The sequence below is a fragment of the Gadus chalcogrammus genome, chromosome 21, assembly GCF_026213295.1.
Source record: "Gadus chalcogrammus isolate NIFS_2021 chromosome 21, NIFS_Gcha_1.0, whole genome shotgun sequence".
NCBI lineage: Eukaryota > Metazoa > Chordata > Actinopteri > Gadiformes > Gadidae > Gadus > Gadus chalcogrammus.
The window spans coordinates 11,236,673-11,257,894 of NC_079432.1; the positions used below are offsets into that span (position 1 = coordinate 11,236,673).

Here is a 21,222-nt window from a genome sequence, read left to right on the forward strand (position 1 = left end):
AGACAGGCCTTGATAATAATTTGTGAGGAAATGAAAGGTAACAGTTTATATGTAACGCCTGGATTAAACTAAAATGTGAGTACTCTTGAGTGAAGCAGGGGTATTGGTGTGTGTGCTGCTCATGTCCTACCAGGAAAGTCTTGCCGTTGGCCTCGGTCCTGTAGCCGGTCTTGGTCGCCAGGGGTTGGAGGTTGAACTCGTGGCCCGTGATTGGGTCCACCACAGAGCAGCTCTGAAACACACAAACACACACCCACAGTCTCAGCACCAAGCACATGGCCGTGTCATGACCGACACTAAATAGGGTTTTATATTCAAAAAGTTGAAGTTGAAGTTGAATGTGTGTGTGTGTGTATGTGTGTGTGTGTGTGTGTGTGTGTGTGTGTGTGTGTGTGTGTGTGTGTGTGTGTGTGTGTGTGTGTGTGTGTGTGTGTGTGTGTGTGTGCTCTCACATCGCTCTGGGACGTTCTGATGGCGCACGCTGCGCGGGTCTCCCACTTGAAGTCGGCGGTGCAGTTCCGGTACTTGAGGAACTTCGGCCCCGACGCCTGCAAGGAGACAGCGGGGAATTAACAGCCAGCGGCCGACTAAATATCAATCTTGACGACCATCCTGGATGGTCAACTTCATTTCCCTCACAAAAACTTGAGTTGGTGCAGGGCATACTAAATGCATAGACCTGGAACTGCCCTCCTGTGACAAGCTCCAAACAATCACACATAGCCCTTCTTTGCAGTAGGCCACAGCAATAGTAAATAGTAATAGTAATAATCCCGTGGTGGACGTTGTTCCCCCAGCCCCACTCACCTCAGTCCCCCGGGAGCACACCAGGTGGAGGCGAGTGGTGGAGGCCAGGGTCAGGCCATCCGCCACGCAGGGCGAGCCGTCCGTAAACTCCAGCAGCAGGCGGTCCCGCCCCTCGATGACGGGGCCGCGCTGGGCCACGCCCATGTTGCTGACCGACACCGTCTCGCTTTGAGAGCCCTGGACGAGAGAGGGGGAGAGGGGGAGGGAGGGAGGGGAGAGAGGGGGAGGGAGGGGGAGAGAGAGAGGGGAGAGAGGGGGAGAGGGAGAGAGGGAGAGAGAGGGGGAGGGAGGGGGAGAGAGAGAGGGGAGAGAGGGGGAGGGAGGGGAGAGGGAGGGAGGGGAGAGGGAGGGAGGGGGAGAGGGGAGAGAGGGGGAGAGGGGAAGAGGGGGAAAGGGGGAGAACGGTGATTAGACAGAGGGATTTGTCCTCGTTCCTTCTCCTGTGATCCGTGTTCCCTGACACAAATCACTGGTTTGTTGGACTGAGCACTGGGACGCTGCCGTGGCAACAAGGTAGTGGGGAACTGAGTTTGACGGTTGATGGGTCGTATAAATTGCTTGTGACATCGCAAATTTGGATCTATTCATTAGCTGTTACTGTAGCGAGCATAGAACGAGACGGGGTTGGACGTTTGCTTAGCTCCACTCTGTTTCTGATTGCAAAGATAGAATGAGCAGCTTATGTTATTTCCACCATCTGACAAGGAGCCATTTGTGGGATTGTGGACGATTAAACAAATCACCCTTTTGCTTAGATATTTTTGGTAAAACACGCTTGGAAAAGTGTACAGCGTGTGTGTATCGTGTGTATGCAAGATGAATAGAAGGAGGAATAGGAGCACAGCTGGAATAGACACCATGAAATGACTCCAAAACGCCAATACTTAGTGAATGTAATATGAAATGTGATGAAACATGTCTTATGCAACATGAAAGGTGAATCTCCCCAAAACGTACCTGTTGGACTTCATACTTCTTCTGGCAGGCGGAGGCCAGGCGGTCGCAGCCTATGACGGCGGCGATGGGGCGGCACACGTTGATGTAGTACTTGTAGTTGTTGGTGGGGTCGGACTGGTCCATGACCTCCCAGTTCCTACTGGAGCTGGGCCGGGACAGGCTGGAGGCAGTGTGGAAAGACTTCAGACACTCCAGGTAGAATGGTAAATGATGGATTGTTGCAATTATGAAGCGTTTGCTATTAATAAAGTTTCCCTCGACTGTATACAAGATCGACATAGTCAATTTACATCTACATTTTAATTCTTATTCTGCATATATTTTCCGGGATTTGTTTCTCTTTATTCTATCTTTTTTTGGATTACTGTCCTGTACAGTCTGCTGTGATACCCTGATTCCCAATCTGGGTGGAACGGTGCCGTGACTACGACTCAACAGTTATAAAGAGTGAGCAGAGGGGAGCAGGATTTTGATACTAAACAACCAGACAGATGTCCCCCAACTCTCTGCCCCCGCCCCCCCACCGTTCTCCACCGTTGAGAAGTTTTGAACTTCACAAACCTGTGTTTGACAGAAGAATTCCACATCTCATCTCTTTAACTCTTACCAACAGCACCTCTAATAAGTTATGTCTCTTCCTATCTTTTTGTTATTCAATGCTCGAAGAGGCACGTGGTTTGTTGTGAATGCTGGAGCGGGACCAGGCTAGAGCCCGCCTGACCTCTGACCTTGAGACCCTGTTGGGCCTTACCTGGAGAGGTCGTACTGCTCCAGGGTGTTGGGGTCCGTCACTAAACACTCGTGGGGTCTTTCGGGACAGGCGTAGGAAGTGTACCAGCGGAAGTTGTATGTGAATTTGTCCTCCACCTATGTTACATTGGTTTGATTACAAGGCAAAAATACGTTATAGTTTTAGATTCACATACTAACAATTATTATTGTACAGTTCTGTTTGCACTGTCTAATATTCATGTCATTTGAATTGGACAATAAAGCTTGTGTCTTACATCTAAATAGAGACTAGGCAATTCAATATATTTGTACTTTCAATTCTATTTTCTATCGGATTCTACTGGACCAATGATAATCCGATGATCCAGCTGATAACGCCAGCAGGATCATCGTGGACCAATGAACAATGAGTACGGTCTTCCTGCGGCGGAGACGCAGACCTGGAACTCTGGGGCCCCCACGCCGGCGTCCGGGTCGCAGAGGAAGGAGATGAGGGTGGAGCGCAGGATGTGGTCCTGGGTGTTGTACTGCGAGCCATTGTGGTACGCCAGCTGGATCACGCCGTTGTAGTAGGACAGCCGGTCGTCGGCCTGCCCCAGGCTCCACGAGATGGAGCTGTCCCAGGGAGGGAGAGGAGGGTGAGGACGAGAGACGGACCAAGACGAAGAGAGGGTTGCATGATAAACAGCAACACGCAAATTTATCATTAAAATGTTTGTGCGCATGTGCATATGTAACCATGTAGGGTTAGGGTTAACAACAGTCACTCTGCTCTACTGCTCTTATTCAATGTGAACATATTCATTTGAATACATGCGGAAGCAACTAACATGTAGTTCATCTAATAACCTATAGGTGGCGGCAATGGGAACAAACCGCCAGCATTCTATGTCGATGTGAACATTTTTATTTCATTTTCGTAATATAAAGCGGCTAATACGTTTCGCTAGTTCACCTCCATATTATTCATTTTGAAAGTTCCCGTTTGACACTTTTATTCTAAGGTTAAGGTTGAATATGAATGAGTTTTGGCATAGAATACTGCAAGGCGGCCATTCAATTCCCACCCTCAATGTGCTTGATCGTTTTGGCTGCTGGCTGCTAATAATCTCAAGCAATGACAGCGGCCAAATAGTTTCAACTGGACAACTGATGAGTTTAAAAATCCAAATATGGGGTCAAGCAGTGAAGAAGCAAGGCATTCTGGGTGGTTGAGTTCAATCTACTGGTTGAACTAACACACATAGCCCTAAAGCATGTGTGCTGGATGCGCGCTCCTTTGTACAGACCTCTTGTCGACCTGGCAGGAGCCGGCGTTCTTTGGGCAGCGGGCGGTGGTGAGTGGGCCGCAGACGTTGACGTAGTACTCATAGTCGGGAGTGGAGACGTTGTAGTAGCCGCCGTCCGTCTTCCTGAGGGGCGACAGGTCGAAGGAGAAACCTGGGAGGAGGGGGAACGGGGCGTTTACAAACGCATGCACACAGGATGTGAGTGTGTGTGTGTGTGTGTGTGTGTGTGTGTGTGTGTGTGTGTGTGTGTGTGTGTGTGTGCGTATGTGTTAGTGGGTCAGAGTCTGTGAGCGGTGGTTGTGTGTTTTTGTATGCGTGTGGTGGTTTTGTGTTTTTCTGTGCATATCGTTAGTTTTTGTGTGTGTGGTTTTACGTTGGTGTGTGTGTGTATTGTTGTGTGTGCCTGTGTCTGTGTCTGTAGTGTGGAGTGTGTGTGTGTGTGTGTGTGTTTGTGTATGTGTGTGTGTGTGTGTGTGTGTACCCACCGGCCTCAGCGTCCTCCACCTTGCAGTCGTTGCCCTCGGTCTTGGAGAGCACGCAGGCGGCGGCCGTGTACCACTCCAGCTCGTACACACAGCCGTCGGGCGACACACTCCGCACCATCGGGGCGCTCTCCAGGTCACCTGCAGACGAGGAGGAGGGGGAGATTGTGATTGTGTGCATGTGGGTGCGCGCGTGTGCGTGCGCGTGTTCATTTCCAGCATTGGATAATTCACTTTGAATCACTGCGTTACTTTGTTAAAGGTTGGGTATGGGATTTGCGAAACGTCAGCAGTATTTTGAAAATCCACAACTCAAATGGTCCTACCCCCTCTCCTTCAACGCAGACTCTGACTCCCCCCATTCCAAGTACATGGACGCGCAATCATGCACGAGCGAACGGGCAGGGCTTTTTTCGAGCCCTGCCCGTTCCACAGATGATTGACTTGTTTAATTTTCATGTCAGTACTAACTCAGTGGCTGTAAGTGGGTTATAATAAGGATTTCAAGTAATTTTGCAAAAATGGCCAAAAAAGAGAATCCATACCCAACCTTTAATGGAAATCTATTGATGTTCACAAGCTAAATGAGCATTACGGGAAACTCAAACTAATGTCACTAATTGGACCGAAAACAAAACCTCAGAATTCCTGAGAGAGTCATTTGATTGGCTGCAAGATAATAAAATGAGTATCCATCTCCTATAACAGGACTCCCTCATGTGATTCTGTATCGTGGGTAACCATGACGACATCCCACCACTGTGCTTCTGCCATTTTATATCGAGCCCGTGGTAAATGATTTGACAAGATTCTCGTGAATTTTTGAATCTACACGCGAATGTGAAGTCTCTTGACTTCTAAATTAAGGATTAGGAGAAAACCGAAAAGATGACATTCCCACCCCTCACAAGTTGTTGACAATCCCTCACATAAACACACATGCATAGCATGTATATGTAAACATATAGATCTGAGACAGAAAGAGAAAACCCACTTGGTTTGCACTTGAGGGTCAGGACGGTCTTGATCTTCACGTTCTCGCGGCAGGTGCCGCCGTCTGTGTAGACGAGTCTGATGTCATTTCCTATTTCCGTCTTCTGTGGAGCGGACAGGAAGCGTCCCAGGCTGGTGGCTTTACCGTCCTTATCTGGAAAACAAAACTTCTTAATAAGATCCATGCTCCACTAAACACCCCATGATAGGTAGAATCCCTAGTGAGCCTATTAAATGTTAAGGTGACCTTTAACTGTCCTGACCCCCACCCACCCCTCCCCCCTACAATTATAACACCGATAGGTTTGAGTTATAATATCCACCTTTTATTTTCCTTCATAACCTTTTCTGTACCCAGTCTCCTAAAATAGGTAACGGAAAAATACCTATTTTAGGAGAACATTAGCTGAAATTTTCAGCTAATGCTAATGCATTCAGCTAATGCAAAATTATTCATCAATCTACCCAGCCACCCAACCACCCACCCACCCACCCACCCGACCTCTCCCCTTCCACCCCTATAGCGGCGTTAGCAGACGGTCGGAGCGCGGCGGTCCTCCGCCCCTATAGCGCCGCGAGCAGACGGTCGGAGCGCGGCGGTCTTCCTCACCCACGGCGCAGATGGCGGCGTCCTGACGGCAGCCCTCGGCGGGCCCTTGCCGGACCACCTGGTGGCACACGTTGAGGTAGAAGCGCCGGGGGTCCGTCTCGGGCGCGTTGGCGTCCACCGCCTCCCAGTTCTCGGCATTGTCCGCCTCTGGGCGTCGGCGGAGAGGGGGGAGAGAGATGAAACGGTGAGGAGGAGGGCGGAGAGGGACACAGAGGAGATTGTAGGAGTGAAACGAGACTCTGGGGAGACCATCAGGACACTGTCCTCCTCGACAGATTCGTTAAGTGTGAATATCGAGTGCTTCCTGGCTATGGAAATCCACAGGAACAACTTCAAGTAATACAATCGTTCAAATTATTGGGGCCTTTTATAAAGGAGGGATCCGTTGGTGGAAGTTGTGGTTCAAAGCAGACATTGCTTATTTAGGAGCTGAGGCAGCAGTTGGGGGACACTTGAACCTTCAAGAGCAGCTTCTAAGTGCATCTCAACACGCGGGGGAAACACCAGGGAAGGCTGAGTGCAGGAGCACGGAGCAGTGGTGGTCCTGTTCTGAGCTCTGCTTTCAAAATGGCCACGCTGGGACAAGAGTACTTCAGGGATTTGATAACCATCCAATGTCTTTAAATAAGAGGATTTTAGATCAAATAAAAGCCTGCGAGTGGGATACTTCCGTGAAAGTTTTTATATATATATATTTATGTATTGTTGAATATATATAAAGGGCTTTTATGCTTTTATGGACTGGAGACAGGGAAGTGAATATGAACTCGGGTTTACACGTCGTCTATAAACAATATTAAAGACGTTTTTTATAAGTCTATACGATTTATAGGATGCAAAATGTTAAATACAGTATAACTGTGTGTAGTGTACTCTTCCCCATTCTAAAAATTAAAATCCAGAATTTCTAATTCAAAGTGAAATTTAAATGTATGAAATATTGATATAGTTATATTTGCTCTTGTATTCTACAATCAACAGTATTTGAGTTGGTGGGCCCATTCTCCTATAACCCTATAGGGGCACATAGGGGTACGGCCTCATGGGCACCAGAGATAGGAGATCAGGGACAGAGATACAGGACCAGCGGGCGTTTAAAACTAACCGGGGAACCGTGTCAGCGGCGACAGATCGTAGCGCCTCCTGCCGTCCGCCAGGCTGCAGAGCAGGTCCTCCTTCTCCTTCACACAGGCGTACGCCGTCGCCCAGTCAAAGTAGTAGGTGCAGTCCGTCTCGCCCGCAAACACCGGAGCCCCGATCCCGTTGGCTGTGGATTCAACACGGTAGCAAGAGAGACGGACAAGACGTGTGGGAGGAAGAGAAGAGAAACACAGACACGTCAGAACTGGAGGGTTTGGGCACCGTTGTCTGAACAGGGGCAATAGTCCAGACTTTTTTAGTTGCAGGATTAAGATCTACCGGTCTGGGAGATCAGGTAGGAGCACCAGAAATATGTAAAGCTCATAGGAGAAGTTCCGTCGTTTTTTTCTTTTTTTTTAGATCAGGTCAAGTTTGTGTTATTGCCCTGAATGTTGAATTGATGAGTCATGAAGTTTGTATTCGGATGTGGTTTTGGATCATTATTTGAGTATTTTATGGCCCCCTCACCGACGTCCTTGTTGCAGTCAAAGTTGATGATGGTCATTCGCTGGAAGCCAGAGGAGCACCTGCCGCCATCCGGGTAGATCAGTGTGAGATCTCCATCGGAGTAACTGTGCAGGTATGGAGGAACCAAAGGGACACAATAAAATATAATTAAGGATTCAATATGTAAAATAGAAATAAAATAATTTATACATTTTACAAATATGTTAATAAATAGGCAAATAATGGCATGAAGATCAATATACATGAAACATAACATTTTCACATTTATCTGTAGTTAGACTCCATCTTAACGTGGAAGTCCTTCAGAATATTAATTTTAAGACATGTTGGCTGCAGAACAATGGATATTTTCAATGTCCTGTTTCGCATAAAGGGATGGAATGTTGAATAAGCTTGAACAGTGAAAGAGAAGTAAATACTCCAGCGCACATTCTACAAAGCGGGACATTTAAAATAGCTGTCGCTTTGCTGACAAATGCGTCTCTAAAGAAATTTGCTAAATATCCGTTTACCCACCTGGACAACTTTAAATTATAGCATGCAATGAAAGAATAATGAATATGAGTTTGTTTCATATCTACCCCTGGATGTTTGAGGAATGGTTAGATAAAAAGCAGGGAGCAAAGCTCTATGTTCAGACGAGTGTACGTGCGCTGTGAGAAATATCAGAACTAAGATGTTTCAAAATATAAATCGGCGACTTAGCAGAACCATGATTGAGCATTATCAAAATAGTAACAATCTCACTGCTCCAAATGCTCACCTTTACCGTTCACCCAAATTTGACCAGGCCTACTGTAGAGTCTGGAGAATCTGAGATCCTGAGTCCTGCCTCCTACACACTCTACCCAGGAACCCCCCCCGAGCCTTAAGCATACCAAGCATCTCCATACGAGTGAAAACGTCTGATGCGACTCCGGTGGTGCGTTGCGTATGTTTAAGGTCGACCCCGGATCCTCTCCGGACCTAATTCCCCGGAGTTTATCCAGAGTTCATGTTTGAAAGGCCTCACTTCGCATCACAGGCCGATATAATACAGCCCTTCTTAAACCCTAAGCCCCCTAAAGTGTCCAGAAGGGCGAAACCTTGAGGCGGAACACGGTAGAGTGATCTCTCCTTCCAGGGAGAGTTTGTGCCATGGCTCTCGTGCGGACTGACATGTCACTATAGCGAAAGACACAAAAGTGGTGGAGGTGGAAGAAGGAGTACAGTATCAACATACCGGAGCGTCTGGTTCTGCCAGCGGCCGGCGACCATCTTGACGTCCTGGTTCTTCTTCACCTGGCACGCGGACACGAAGCCTCCCTCGCCGTCGCACACGTTGGTCTGGATCGCCCCGCACACGTTCAGGTAGTAGACGTAGCCCTCCCCCCCTTTGGACTCGGCGTGGTACGGGTGGTCGTGAGCTACGGGAGCAGAGGGGGGGGGGGGGGGGTCAGAGTTAGGGAGGGGTCGGCACAATTGTAAAAACATCCACAGGGTTTTGGTTCTGATAGCGGTCTGTGGGTCTGCGATTATGGTTACCAGGGCACTGTGGACATTTTAGATTCACTGTTCGGATCCTAAATGGAGTTCCCTCATTTAAGCATTAGTCTCTGCTCAGGAGGTAGTACTTGCCATAGTAGATACTTTAGGGAACGACTGCAGGGGTATAGAAATGTCCTCACCGCTGTGTTGCCAGTGCATTGCCACGCTGCAGTTTGCGGTAATGCAATAACCAAAACCATCTTGTGAAAGTTCCTTTTTAGCTGCACGGATAAGGTCATTTCTGGGCAGTTTATCAGTTTTTCTGCCTTTACCAAGGATTAAGAAATAACTACTGGCCCAAAGTTCATGAAACGAAAAGTGTGAAGTAGAGATGTCCGATATTATCGGCCCGATATTAGCATAAAAATGTAATATCTGTCAATATCGGTATCGGATCTTTTTTGAAAAAAATAAATAAAAAAAAACATGGCACTTTTCCCTTAAATTAAGTTGAAGTATTTTTCTTATTTTGCACAGACAATGTTAACATTTGGAAAGCCTTGTTGCATTCAAGAATGCATCCAGTGGGGCATCACAATAACATTAAGCATGTTGTGTTAATTCCACAACAGGAGATATGTAATGTTACCTAAATTAGGTTTGAGGAAAAATAACCCAAATATCGACATCGGTATCGGCTGATATCGGAATCGAAAATTTAGAGTTGGACAATATCGCATATCGCATATCGGCAAAAAAGCCAATATCGGACATCCCTAGTGTGAAGCAATGACCACGAAAGAGCCCACTAAAGAATGGATACGAATCCCGGGGCGGATCCAGGGATTTTGTTTCACTTTTGTTTTCAAGGAACCTTTTAAAAATGTCAAGGGAGTAAATGTTCCTGGTACTAAAGGTTGAAATGCGCCTTATGTCAAATAAATTGTCTGTATATTTTTAATATATCTATATATCTATATATATCTATGCATGTAGCAACAAAAAGAAACGGGATTTGCCAAAGCAAGGAAGGCAAATGTTAATGACGCATGTCCTTCCCCTTTTATACCTGACCTAAAATAACAAACATTTAGAGAACTAGCAGAACTAACTAAGAACTAATAATGAGTCATGTGTTTAAGTGTGTGTGACTGAAAAACTGTGATCACAAGATTAAAACCAAAAATGCACGCTGCAAGGCAATTGAACAATGTGAGACGGGAGCTTCTGTGTGCGTGTGCGTACATATCTGTGTGAGGGGCGTGAGGTCTATGGAGATGTCATGCTGATCGTTGGTCAGCTTGCAGGTGTGGCTCTCCAGGTAGTCCCGATGGCAGGCGTACTCCGTCACCCACTCCACCTCGTAACGACAGTTGGCCGACGCCATCATTCTGGGGTCGCTGCCCTGCAGAGTCAAACATCAGACGCATCAGAAATATCATCTACGGTTTAAAACAAACTTTATGTGTTGCATTCATTGGCAGCGGTATGGTCCACCGCCCTATAGGAAATAAGACAATGCTGCTGGAATGCGGCCTTCGCTCCTGAATGAGTGAGCTAGTTAAGTAAATTCCCGGTCGCTGGGATGAGCCGTGTCCGATAGTTAACAGTCCCCGGAGTGAGAAGAATGAGAACATGACAAGAACAACAACAACGATGACAATAATGACAAGGATATTGAATATAGAGTTATGCAAAAGTTTTGAAAAAGCAGAATCTGAACCCATGTAACGGATATCCCTCCAAGGAAAGTCCCTCTCCATCTCTTGCCTCACGCCGCTAAACCATGTGACTGAAAGTCCCGCCCTTTGCTCAAAATAAAATGCTAATTTGGAGCATCATGTAATGAGAAAGCCTGGGAACATGGTTACCATTGATTGATCGTGTGTGTGTGTGTGTGTGTGTGTCTGTGTGTCTGTGTGTCTGTGTGTGTCTGTGTGTGTGTGTGTGTGTGTGTGTGTGTGTGTGTGTGTGTGTCACAGAAAAGAAAAAATAATAGCGACCTGGTGCCGGACTGAAGGGCATATGAATGTGATGGTGACCGCGGGGGCGTGTCCATTGCAGAATTTGGGACTCAAAGCGGTGTCATTCACACTGTAGTGTAGCTGCAGCCTGTTGAAGAAAGCACAGAGATGGTGAGGGAAAACAAACATATTTCTGAAACTCAGAAGCTTCCACAATCAGTAGATTAGCAGTACCGCTGGTACTGGAGACCCATGACTTCTTTATTCAGACTGATTATTATTAGATTATGTCATGTACTAGAGTTTAACATAACATAATCTGATAATAATCAGAAAGGAATCTAGAGCCTGTACCACACACTCTTCACATTGGCAGATTTTTTGCGATTGGCCGATTGTCGAGTGGCATTATCGAAAAGAAATTGAAATTGGCTTAAAACTGCACGGATCTTATTTAGTCATTCATCACTCAGAAAAATGGATCTGTTGGCATCTATACCGGTCGTCGGCCACCAGTTCCAGCTGTTGGCTAGGGGAGCCCATGTCGTAGGTGCCATCACTATCAGTGAGGCAGGCCGCCGAGCCCGATGGACACTGGGGGCGATCTAGGAGAGAGAGAGAGAGAGTGAGAGAGCGAGAGAGCGAGAGAGCGAGAGAAAGAGAGAGAGACAAGACAGCCGTTAAGCACAAGATGTGTTTTTCATACTAGAACGTGTTAGCTAGAATCAGGAGCAGGTTAAAGTGCATCCACAAAACTGGTCACGTCAGTCACATGTTTTTATGCGATTTTAAAACACGCAGTATACAGGAAGTGTAGTACAACAAAAGCTGAGCGTATGTATGCCTTTTGCGAGACAATGACAGTTTTACAGACTTAATGGGTGGGGGAAATGTTTTGGTTTGTTGAAATAGGGGATGTCGCTAATGAGAAAAGCATTTGGTTTCTCCGGCCTTCCCCTTTCCGCAATGGCGTGACCGTGTGCCATTTTAAGCAAACATCTCCAAGGTGGCTGCTAGCCAACCATAAGTCTCGCGGAGCCTAGTATGGGACACAGAGTTGTTAAACTGTGCAAAGAACTGCCTACTAGTCAGAAAGAGGTCTTGATTGACATGCAGGTGTAACCAATCCCGGACCGTGAGCTGGGAACAGTCCTTCTAGGAAAACATGATTTCTAAATCATGTTAATTTACAAACATTGCACAGCAGCCTAAGCAAATTGTTGTATTTGTGTCATTTTACATATAAATAAACATGTGATGAATCAACCCAAGAATCTGATTCCCTTCATGGTAGAAGAGCTACGTCTACATTTCTGTGAGGGACAATGCTGACAGCCAATAAGAATAGACGAAGCACAAATTGAGGCTTTGACAAGCCCTCCTGTCAAGGCCTCTCCACACACGCATGCTAGATTCCTCTGAAAAATGACAAGCTAATTTTCGACTGAAGCTACGTCCTCTAGGTTCACCAGACAGTTGGGTACTGACTGAGGCTGCGGCAGATGTTGATGTAGAAGTCCACCAAGTTGTCGCCGTCGTCCACCAGATAGCCGGTGGTCAGGCTGATCAGCGGCGTCAGGTCGTGCTTCCTGCCGTCGCTGTCGAACACGTAGCAGGGCACCTGCAGCCACGAGGGATGCACTTTTAAAAGCAGTCATACTTTGGGATTATATGCTCAAATTAGGGCTGGTCGGTAACTCGATTACGATTATTAATCGCGATAAATCTCACGTCGATTACGACGATAAGCATTAGACATAAATGCTTGATATGAAAAAAAAATGTACTTTTTTTTTTTAATTCAAAAAAGTAAATTAACATTTCTGATATGGATTTACCTGACAGCCAATGCGGCAGAAATAAACAAAATAGTCAGATCGCAGTTTTGCGGTTAATGCCTAAGTACACGCCCATTCCCTGTTGCATGTTTGAGCTTCCGTTACACACACACACACACACACACACACACACACACACACACACACACACACACACACACACACACACACACACACACACACACACACACAGCCTATCAACAACAATGAAAATAAGAGAAAAAGATGTATATATATTTTTCTTTTTAAATATTATATATCGTGATTAATATCGATATCGAAAAAATTATCGTGATAATATTTTTTGCAATATCGCCCAGCCCTAGCTCAAATTAGGCAAACTTTTTTTGACATTTTCTGTCGTGATACCCACAGAATACAACAGAATAATGGGTAGATGTTCTTAATTGTATGACTTTTGGAAGCACAGCTGTAAGACTCAAAATCACACCAGAGAACCCTCAGCCCTTTGAGCTCCAGGCTAACTTGTCTCTTCTGAGAAACATGTGACACCATGATATAGACGTGGGACAAAAGCGACACACAGACCACATTTCCATTGTATCTTGTCTCTCAAATTTACACAGACACAGACAGTTCTCGGCCGTGCTTAGTCAGACCACAACTTCACAGTTCACACACTAACCTCTTTGGACGGTTTAAAGTTCTCTTTGTCGCAGGCAGTGTAGCTCCTCCACTCAAAGTAATGCACACACTGGGACACGGTGACAAACTCTGGGGTGCCCTGGCATATGAAAGGAATACAATCATAAACGTGTTGAACACATATACCATGAGTAAAATCCCACTACGATAATGGTCAAGTATGATCATACAATACAAGTTGAACATGGAGCAAAAACGTCTGATATTATTTCATTATGTTCTAATGAACCAAGGCAATATTTGAATAGTGGGCATCAGAATCTGTTATTGAGTCACAAAACTGCTTGCAGCACAACTCCATTGGTAATATCATGGTATGATTAAAAACCTGGAGCATTTCACATGAAAAGGAAAAAGGAACAGGCCCTGCGAGAATATGCAACTTTTCCCTGCAGCCATCTCTTTCGCTATCACCAAACCAAACTATACTGAAAGTATTTTTTTATGCTACCTCCACTAACCAAGGGGAAAAAGAAGCCAAACGAAAGCATGTCCAGCTGCAAGACTAATCTAGCATGCAGACCTGAGCCACGGTCAAAGGACTGCTGTATGGATTTTTCATGTCTGCATACAGTTCTATTAACTGATCCCTAGACCCTTTACCTAGAGGATACATCACAAGATAAGACACAAATTGACACTGTTTCACTTATGTTTTCCCACGTCATGTTATTGTCAGAAACTTAGCTAGCTTGTGGTTGTCTTCTGCCACAGACACAAGTCGTCCCTCCCCCCCTCCCCCCAACCACATTAATCACCTGGCAGGAAATGCAGAGGCTGTCAATATGATGCATACAGAGAGGACTGAGTGACTTTCTGTATATATACACACACACACCATTTTCACTGAAAAGGGGCACACAAATGTGTAAAAGGGCATGCAGGAAACCCATACAGCCCTAGCATAACTAGACCTTTGACCATAACCAAGGGAGACAACAACAAGGACATGCACAACAGTGCTTTCACAAACAGAAACATGATTAAGAAGCACATTTCTGATATTTGATAAGGACGTAAACGATGACTAGCAAAATGAGGTTAAATTAATTTTCTGTCGATCAATTCAAATCAATGTATCGACTTAAAGCTGCAGGCCTGCCTGACGTAGATCCATCAGGAACGAGGGGAGATCTTTACTGTGTGGACGACCCTTACCATGGTCTTGCCGCACTGGAAGCTGATGCTGCTCTGGACTTTGTTTTCACTGCCTGGACACTGTGTGGTTGTGTTGAAGTCCAACACCTTGCCGGAAAACTTCCGAAGAGATACCTCACCTGTGGACACACAAATTGATGTTATAATTATTATTATGAAAAGGGGCCTTCATTTTATGGCTGAACTGAAGAAGTTTGGCAGAACTTTAATGTTGATTAAAATAAAAACACAGAAACAGAACAAAATCCATGATAACACACAAAGCGTCTGCATGCCAAATCAGCACACATGTTTTTTGTATATTATTTACTTAATTATATTATTACCCTGATTCTATAAAACTTAACAAACTGTCTAAAATCAGATAAAAAAGTAATAGGTTTATCCTGACACCGCTGGCTGGGAGGGTGTCATTGAGCCTCAAGGTCAAAGTTCAACTCATGGTACACTCTGTGACAGATAGGACTGGAAAACCTTTCTCCATACAGTACAATTCAGAACTTTGCGTTAAAAAACTAAAGTGTCCCGTGTTTCTAGGTAAACATACAAAATAATGCATGAGTTTACCATCAGCAACTCTCAATGTTATATAGGAGGCCTCCTATAAAAGGCTGAAGACATAAGAACAGAAGACGCAAAAAGGATGTGGTATCGCATGCACTTAACCCAACACAGTCTTCCTTTAGTCTAACTAGCAGTGGGGGATAGGCACATCTCGTGGTTAATCAGTTCAAGGTCATGTTACCAGCAATGGCGGGCAATATCAAAAGCTAAACTCCTTCTCACGGTGCAGCTGACCGGTTTGCACGTAGGACATTTTCCCATCGCCCGATACACTTTCTGCCATGGTGGGCTCACATGATAAATGTGATAAATGTTTTGACCCTGGCCAGCGGGCTGTGTGTGACTATGTGTACGCGTTACTTCCTGACAGTGGGTTGGGAGGTCAGAATCATTCTTCAGTTATTATTATTCCACTGTCTGCCATGCTGCCAGACCCACTAAGGGAACGCTACCACATCTACATCCATGCATCCAGTATAAACACTTATATCCAGTCAGCCAGCCAGCCAGCCAGCCAATCAGAAGATACTGTAAAAAATGAAGGGAGAAAGAGAAATCACGTAGTCCGGAGTTAAGAGAAAGACTATGTATTTTCTTTAAAAAAAAATACATTTTGTAAGTCACATAAAAACAAGTCTATAAACACGAGCAAAGGGCTGTCGAAGTTGTTCAGCAACAGTCTTTTAGAACCCTTACACACCATGACTTTGTGCACCGCGTGATCTCACTTAAGAGTAAAGGTCAAGACTACTGAATACTAGCGTGGGAGAGACGTTACACAATCAGCCCACCAGCGTGCATGGTCTTAAATGAGGCATCTCTTAAGTCATAAGACGCACTTCAAGCTGGCTTGATTATGATGCCATGTCACCATTAATGCCAATGTCTTGTACATCGGGGGACCCTAATGAACCCATCTAACACACAGCATTTTATTACCGTCACACCATCAACATTTATTTATTGCAGGCATTATTATTGACTGCCTTTCACAAAAGAGGTATGCAACATCAAAAAGATTTTCCCCTGTTTACTTTATCGCTGCTTGATTCACATTTGAGTGTTTGGACGCCTCGTTGTGCAGGCATGGGCTTGGCACATAGTTGTGCATTCTGTTCATGAAGGGGGTCATTCATTAATGACCTTCAAAGCTCTACATTGGTGACAGTTATCGCTGAGCAGACGACAACCAAAGAGACGGCGATCACTGAAGTAAATTTAGTTTATCCGATACTTCCAACATGAATTATAATTCTGGAGGCCCCTTGATATTAAAGCAAGCTCCCAAAACATTGTCCGAGTGTGTTTGAGTAGCAAGCACACAATGCATGAGTGGAGTTTTGTGCGCCGTTGTGTCTACACGACTAATGGTAAGTAGGTCAAAGAAGACAAAACAAAACAATAGCATTTTTTTTTACTTTTCACAATAGAACAATGGATTTCTGATCCATTGTCCCTCAAATCATTTTATTTTGGAACAACAAGAAAGCTTTCCTCTTGATATATACATAACATATACCCTGGAGCAATCTACAGACCTAATAAACCTGTTATCACACAGGCAGAGCTAGCACAGACAGGAGGATCATTCTTGGTGTGTGTGTGTGTGTATGTGTGTGTGCGTGTGCGGGGTGCATGTCTGAACGAAGGACGGGAGGGAAGCCGGGAGAGACAGATAAAGCCTGTGTGAGTGACACACACACACACACACACACACACACACACACACACACACACACACACACACACACACACACACACACACACACACACACACACACACACACACACACACACACACACACACACAGGGGGGGACTATTGAGAACTTGGCAACATCGAGGTATGTCAGGTGGTCTGTCAGCTGACGATTTGGGTAAATATACCTTGAAAGTAACTGTTGATCTCATGGCAGATGGTTTGCCTCTGTGGGTAGGGCTGTCCTATCCTTGGTTTAGTGTTGTTTAGTGTCATTACCCAGGGCGGTAGTTACGCAAAGTACACTAGAAATCATGATGCGCGTGTAGCAACTGCAGTAGCTGCTATCATTGCTGTAACACAGGGAATTGGTTAGCCTAGCGATTGTTGCACTTGCACTTGGTTCTATGAACATCCTTTCTGTACCGACAGCGATATATTGATGCACTTCTTATGACAAATGTACCTCTTATTGCAAGTCACTTTGGATAAAAGCGTCTGCTAAATGTAAATGTAAATGTAATGATGCAGAGGCCCCTGGGAGACGGCCTGAGGGGAACGGGGTTCCCACCCCTCCCATTCTATTTATTTATCACAGGTCGGTGTGTCTGCTCAACATTTAACTACACAACAACACTGATCTGTGCGTCTTTGCCGCTCCGACTCAATATAGAAACCCTATTCCACATCGAATCAATATTCAGGTACAAATGATAGTCGCAGACAGTTTGAGATCAACACTCATGCTAGTGCCAGTTTAGTTCTCAAACACGTCAGTAGGGAGCGAGAAACCGAGAACATAACATAGGCAAGCGACATCCATTATGCAGATCAAATCCTCAGAGACAACGTTTTAGGTCTGACTCACTGTTTATAATGTGATCATGAAGCGACTGGGTAATACAAGTGCGTTGGGTGGTCACAAGTTGATCCGATTTTTTACTGTGTAGTTGGTTCAATCATAGACTTTGATGGCATCGAAACAGGTTACCCATTATATTAGTTTTACTCTCTGGATAAGAGACAGTGCTTTAAAGATGCACTTTGTAGCACAAAAACGACCTCTGGGGCTTGTGGGTGTTTCTCAAGAGATGTCTGCATTGTAATAGGAAATATAGCGTCATCCAGCCTCATCCGCCAACGTTGGGCCCAAAGCACGCTTCTGCACAGTAGCACTCGTACTCACAGCCTCTTCAATGTAGAACGGTGAAGAAGAAGAGGACATTTAAGAACATTGACAAATAATGTGGGTAGCAGCAATGAAATGAACAATAACAACTACTATCTCCATGACAAAGCTCCTCTGATAGGGCCCAATGTTACCAGAGGCCGTTTTAGCACCAACAGCTACAGCAACAACAGCTATAGCAACAACAGCTATAGCACCAACACCTACAGCACCAATAGCTACAGCAGTAACGGCTACAGCACCTACAGCTATCACAAACAGCTACAGCACCAATAGCTACAGCTATAGCCCCAACATTTATAGAACCAACAGCTAGAGAACCAACAGCTAGAGAACCAACAGCTAGGGAGCAAACAGCTATAGCACAACAGCTATAGATTCAACACTCAAGCCAAACGAGAGGCCCCTCGAACAAACAAGACTTCCACTGCTGTGTCACTAAGCCCACTGAGAGGACACCTCATGGCACCGGTAAAACATCAGAGTTGTCAACGAGAGGGAAGGTCACAACCCAGGGCCAGCAGGACAAGTTCTGTCATGTCGTCATGAAATGCCTCTGTCAGGGAGGCTGCCACTGTAAGCTTTATGGAAGGCCACTAGGCTGAGCAATCAGTTATAAAGACAGTTATAAAAAGTGATGCTTGAGGAGGGTACAAGAATCTTCAAGATTCTTTTTTTTTTCTTTTCTAATCATTTAGTTTGCCTGTTAGGGCTTCTATACCTTCCGGCCATTAGGATGACCTGTGGTGCACACTATAACTAAGCTAGGTCTGTTAAGGCTGGTAAGAGTTTAATAATGCTATTCCTTATGTCCAACCATCCGCTCTCCACATGTAATGGAAAAATGCAATCTACTATAAGCTCATTACTTGCAACTGGCCACATAATTTGATTGGATCACTAAAACAGGGTTCCATTTCCAATGTAAACAGCATACTGAGATTTCATCTTGTGGCTGCGAGACTTCAATTATGCCAAGGGTGCAGCTGTAACATCTACTGAAACACGTTTATCAGGGTCCTATGGGCTCAAGTAGCGTATCAGTTTCCTTTTTTCCAATGCTGATGAAAGCCAATTTGCACAAGGAAAGAAAAAGCCCTTAAAATAGGATGGCTGACTAAAGAATTTGCTGTGCTGTGTGGCCCAATTATAACAGACTGTGGTGGTCAGAACCTCTAGTGGGCTTGTATCTTGCTGACCTCCGATGGGTCCAATGATAGGGACAGAAGGCTATGGTGCTACGGTGTGAGATTCGTCAAAGCAGCCTAGGCCTGTGTGTGTTGTTAGAGCTCTGACATTATCTCTCAGGTGTATCTTGCTGAGAGTGAGAGACGTGGGAATCAGAGACGAGTGTATCAGCACAGATGTCCGCCCTCTGGCTTGATATCTGGCTGGATAGAGGCCTTTGTTTGTAGTGGCACGTGTCTCGGGTCAGAAGAGAACAAACATCAGGATACATTGCAGAAGTTGGCCTATCTCGAGCGAAGACAAGGCGATCTATCTTTTCTGCCGGAAAATCTTTTTCGGGGCTGGGAACCAAACTCAAAACAGTCCTAGCAGAAAGAAACTTCATTTGTGCAACTTTTCTGTTTGTTTAATTATTTACCGTATCAGGGTTATTTGACCCCGTGTGCTGTCTATATAATTATAACGTAGGCTTGTGAAGACGGATGTGAAAGAGGATGGACAGGGGAATATATTAATATGAATGACTAGGGTTTAGGTCAAGGGTTCAGGTTGAAGGTGGGCGTATTGTCTGTAACAGTAGCAGATAGAGATAGACCTATAGATAGTCAGATAGAAAGATGGATACATAGTTACTCTATTTCAAAGTCAGACAATTCTCCTTTCATTTGGACCAAATCTACCTTCACAAGTTCACAGCACTAGTCATCAGCAGAACTTAACCTTATGTATATAGCTACATTCAGTCTTTGGGGCAATAATTTGATTGTAGTACAAAATAAATAGGGCTTTTACTTACCTACTGAGTGTTCCTCGTGTGTTGTGAGGTTCGAGGCACAGACTGCAGTGCCAGCCCCACAAGCAGTATCTGGCGACGATTCACATAGCTTCAGAGTATACTTCACGTTATTATCCTGGTCAATGGCTTCCCATTTATATCTGAAATATAAACAAAAGGCATTTGCTTAGGTAAGTTCTAAACAAAATATATATTTTCCTTATTATGTAGGAGGGCGTTGAATGATTACTGTACGGATGATTGCTTCGTTGTCAACAATTTCCTCTTTGTTAATTTTTACATCTTCTTACCCTGTATGAGCAAGCGTCCACTGGAAATGAGTTATGATTTGACACAAGTGTATCAATATTTGAATATAGAGTAGCCCGAAAATGAGTCATGCTCCTCCTGAACCAGTGAGTAAATAATTGGCACAAGGAAGGCTGAATGAAAACAATGTAGGCAGAAAGCAGAATGAGACGTGCATATGCATTTGGCATAGAGTCTACACAAACTAATGATACATTTCATAGGATTATCATCGTTTGTACGCGAAATCTTTCCTCCTTCCTTCTTACAAGGTTACATTACCTGCAAAGATCTCGGTACAACAGACTGCTGTCATCCAAGCCATTTGCACTTGACCGGGCCGACAACAGCATCGACGAGAGTCCGAGGAGTAAAGTCAGACAGGTTTTCCGCGGGACGGAATGGTTCAGTTGACGTGTAATTCCCATATTTTCTACACGAATGGTTGTTTACTTTGGCGATCGAGTAGGCTCTGCTTCACTACATGATACAGCAAAGTCTCCAGTAGTCGTTTCGGTTAGCTAGCAGGAACTGACTGAATCACATGATGAGAGTCAACACATGATAGGTAGACGTCACGTGGTGTGACCACGTCGACTCATTGTGACTGACCCGTTTAATAGAACAGACATGTATAATCCCTGTGTTGGGTAACCTAATATCATAATTGAACAGCATTTAATATTGGGTGTAGGAAAATGGGGGATCAAAGTGGGTGATTGTTTTCCCTCACATTTCATGCACGTATTTGCCTAAAAAATATTTTATTTTTAAATAGGAACAATTGTCTGGCACAGTTGAGTAATGAAAAAATATATTTTATGTTTTACACAACGGTGTTTATCATCGACACATTTTCTATTACAACTTGACGATTAGATTAACCTTTCCCGTTCAAATTGTTTAACACGGAGCGCACATCAGGCCA

The 21,222-nt window shown here is 44.9% G+C and overlaps 1 protein-coding gene across 1 annotated transcript in view; it reads right to left on the reverse strand.

Moving 5' to 3' along the window:
* Positions 1 to 20,857, reverse strand: part of igf2r (insulin-like growth factor 2 receptor) — a 42,211-nt gene extending 21,354 nt beyond the window's left edge. The window contains exons 1-21 of the mRNA XM_056580775.1: positions 20,577 to 20,857; positions 20,007 to 20,146; positions 14,572 to 14,690; positions 13,394 to 13,492; positions 12,398 to 12,530; positions 11,409 to 11,514; positions 10,949 to 11,057; positions 10,191 to 10,350; positions 8,701 to 8,884; positions 7,479 to 7,582; positions 6,976 to 7,137; positions 5,871 to 6,017; positions 5,262 to 5,414; positions 4,271 to 4,408; positions 3,786 to 3,936; positions 2,937 to 3,111; positions 2,516 to 2,631; positions 1,765 to 1,924; positions 808 to 984; positions 453 to 548; positions 131 to 232 (exon numbers count right to left, since the gene is read on the reverse strand). Of these exons, the coding sequence (XP_056436750.1) occupies positions 131 to 232; positions 453 to 548; positions 808 to 984; positions 1,765 to 1,924; positions 2,516 to 2,631; positions 2,937 to 3,111; positions 3,786 to 3,936; positions 4,271 to 4,408; positions 5,262 to 5,414; positions 5,871 to 6,017; positions 6,976 to 7,137; positions 7,479 to 7,582; positions 8,701 to 8,884; positions 10,191 to 10,350; positions 10,949 to 11,057; positions 11,409 to 11,514; positions 12,398 to 12,530; positions 13,394 to 13,492; positions 14,572 to 14,690; positions 20,007 to 20,146; positions 20,577 to 20,722 (2,877 nt within the window). The 5' untranslated portion in view covers positions 20,723 to 20,857. The remainder of the gene's footprint in view (positions 1 to 130; positions 233 to 452; positions 549 to 807; positions 985 to 1,764; positions 1,925 to 2,515; positions 2,632 to 2,936; positions 3,112 to 3,785; positions 3,937 to 4,270; positions 4,409 to 5,261; positions 5,415 to 5,870; positions 6,018 to 6,975; positions 7,138 to 7,478; positions 7,583 to 8,700; positions 8,885 to 10,190; positions 10,351 to 10,948; positions 11,058 to 11,408; positions 11,515 to 12,397; positions 12,531 to 13,393; positions 13,493 to 14,571; positions 14,691 to 20,006; positions 20,147 to 20,576) is intronic.
* Between the last annotated feature and the right edge of the window lie 365 nt (positions 20,858 to 21,222).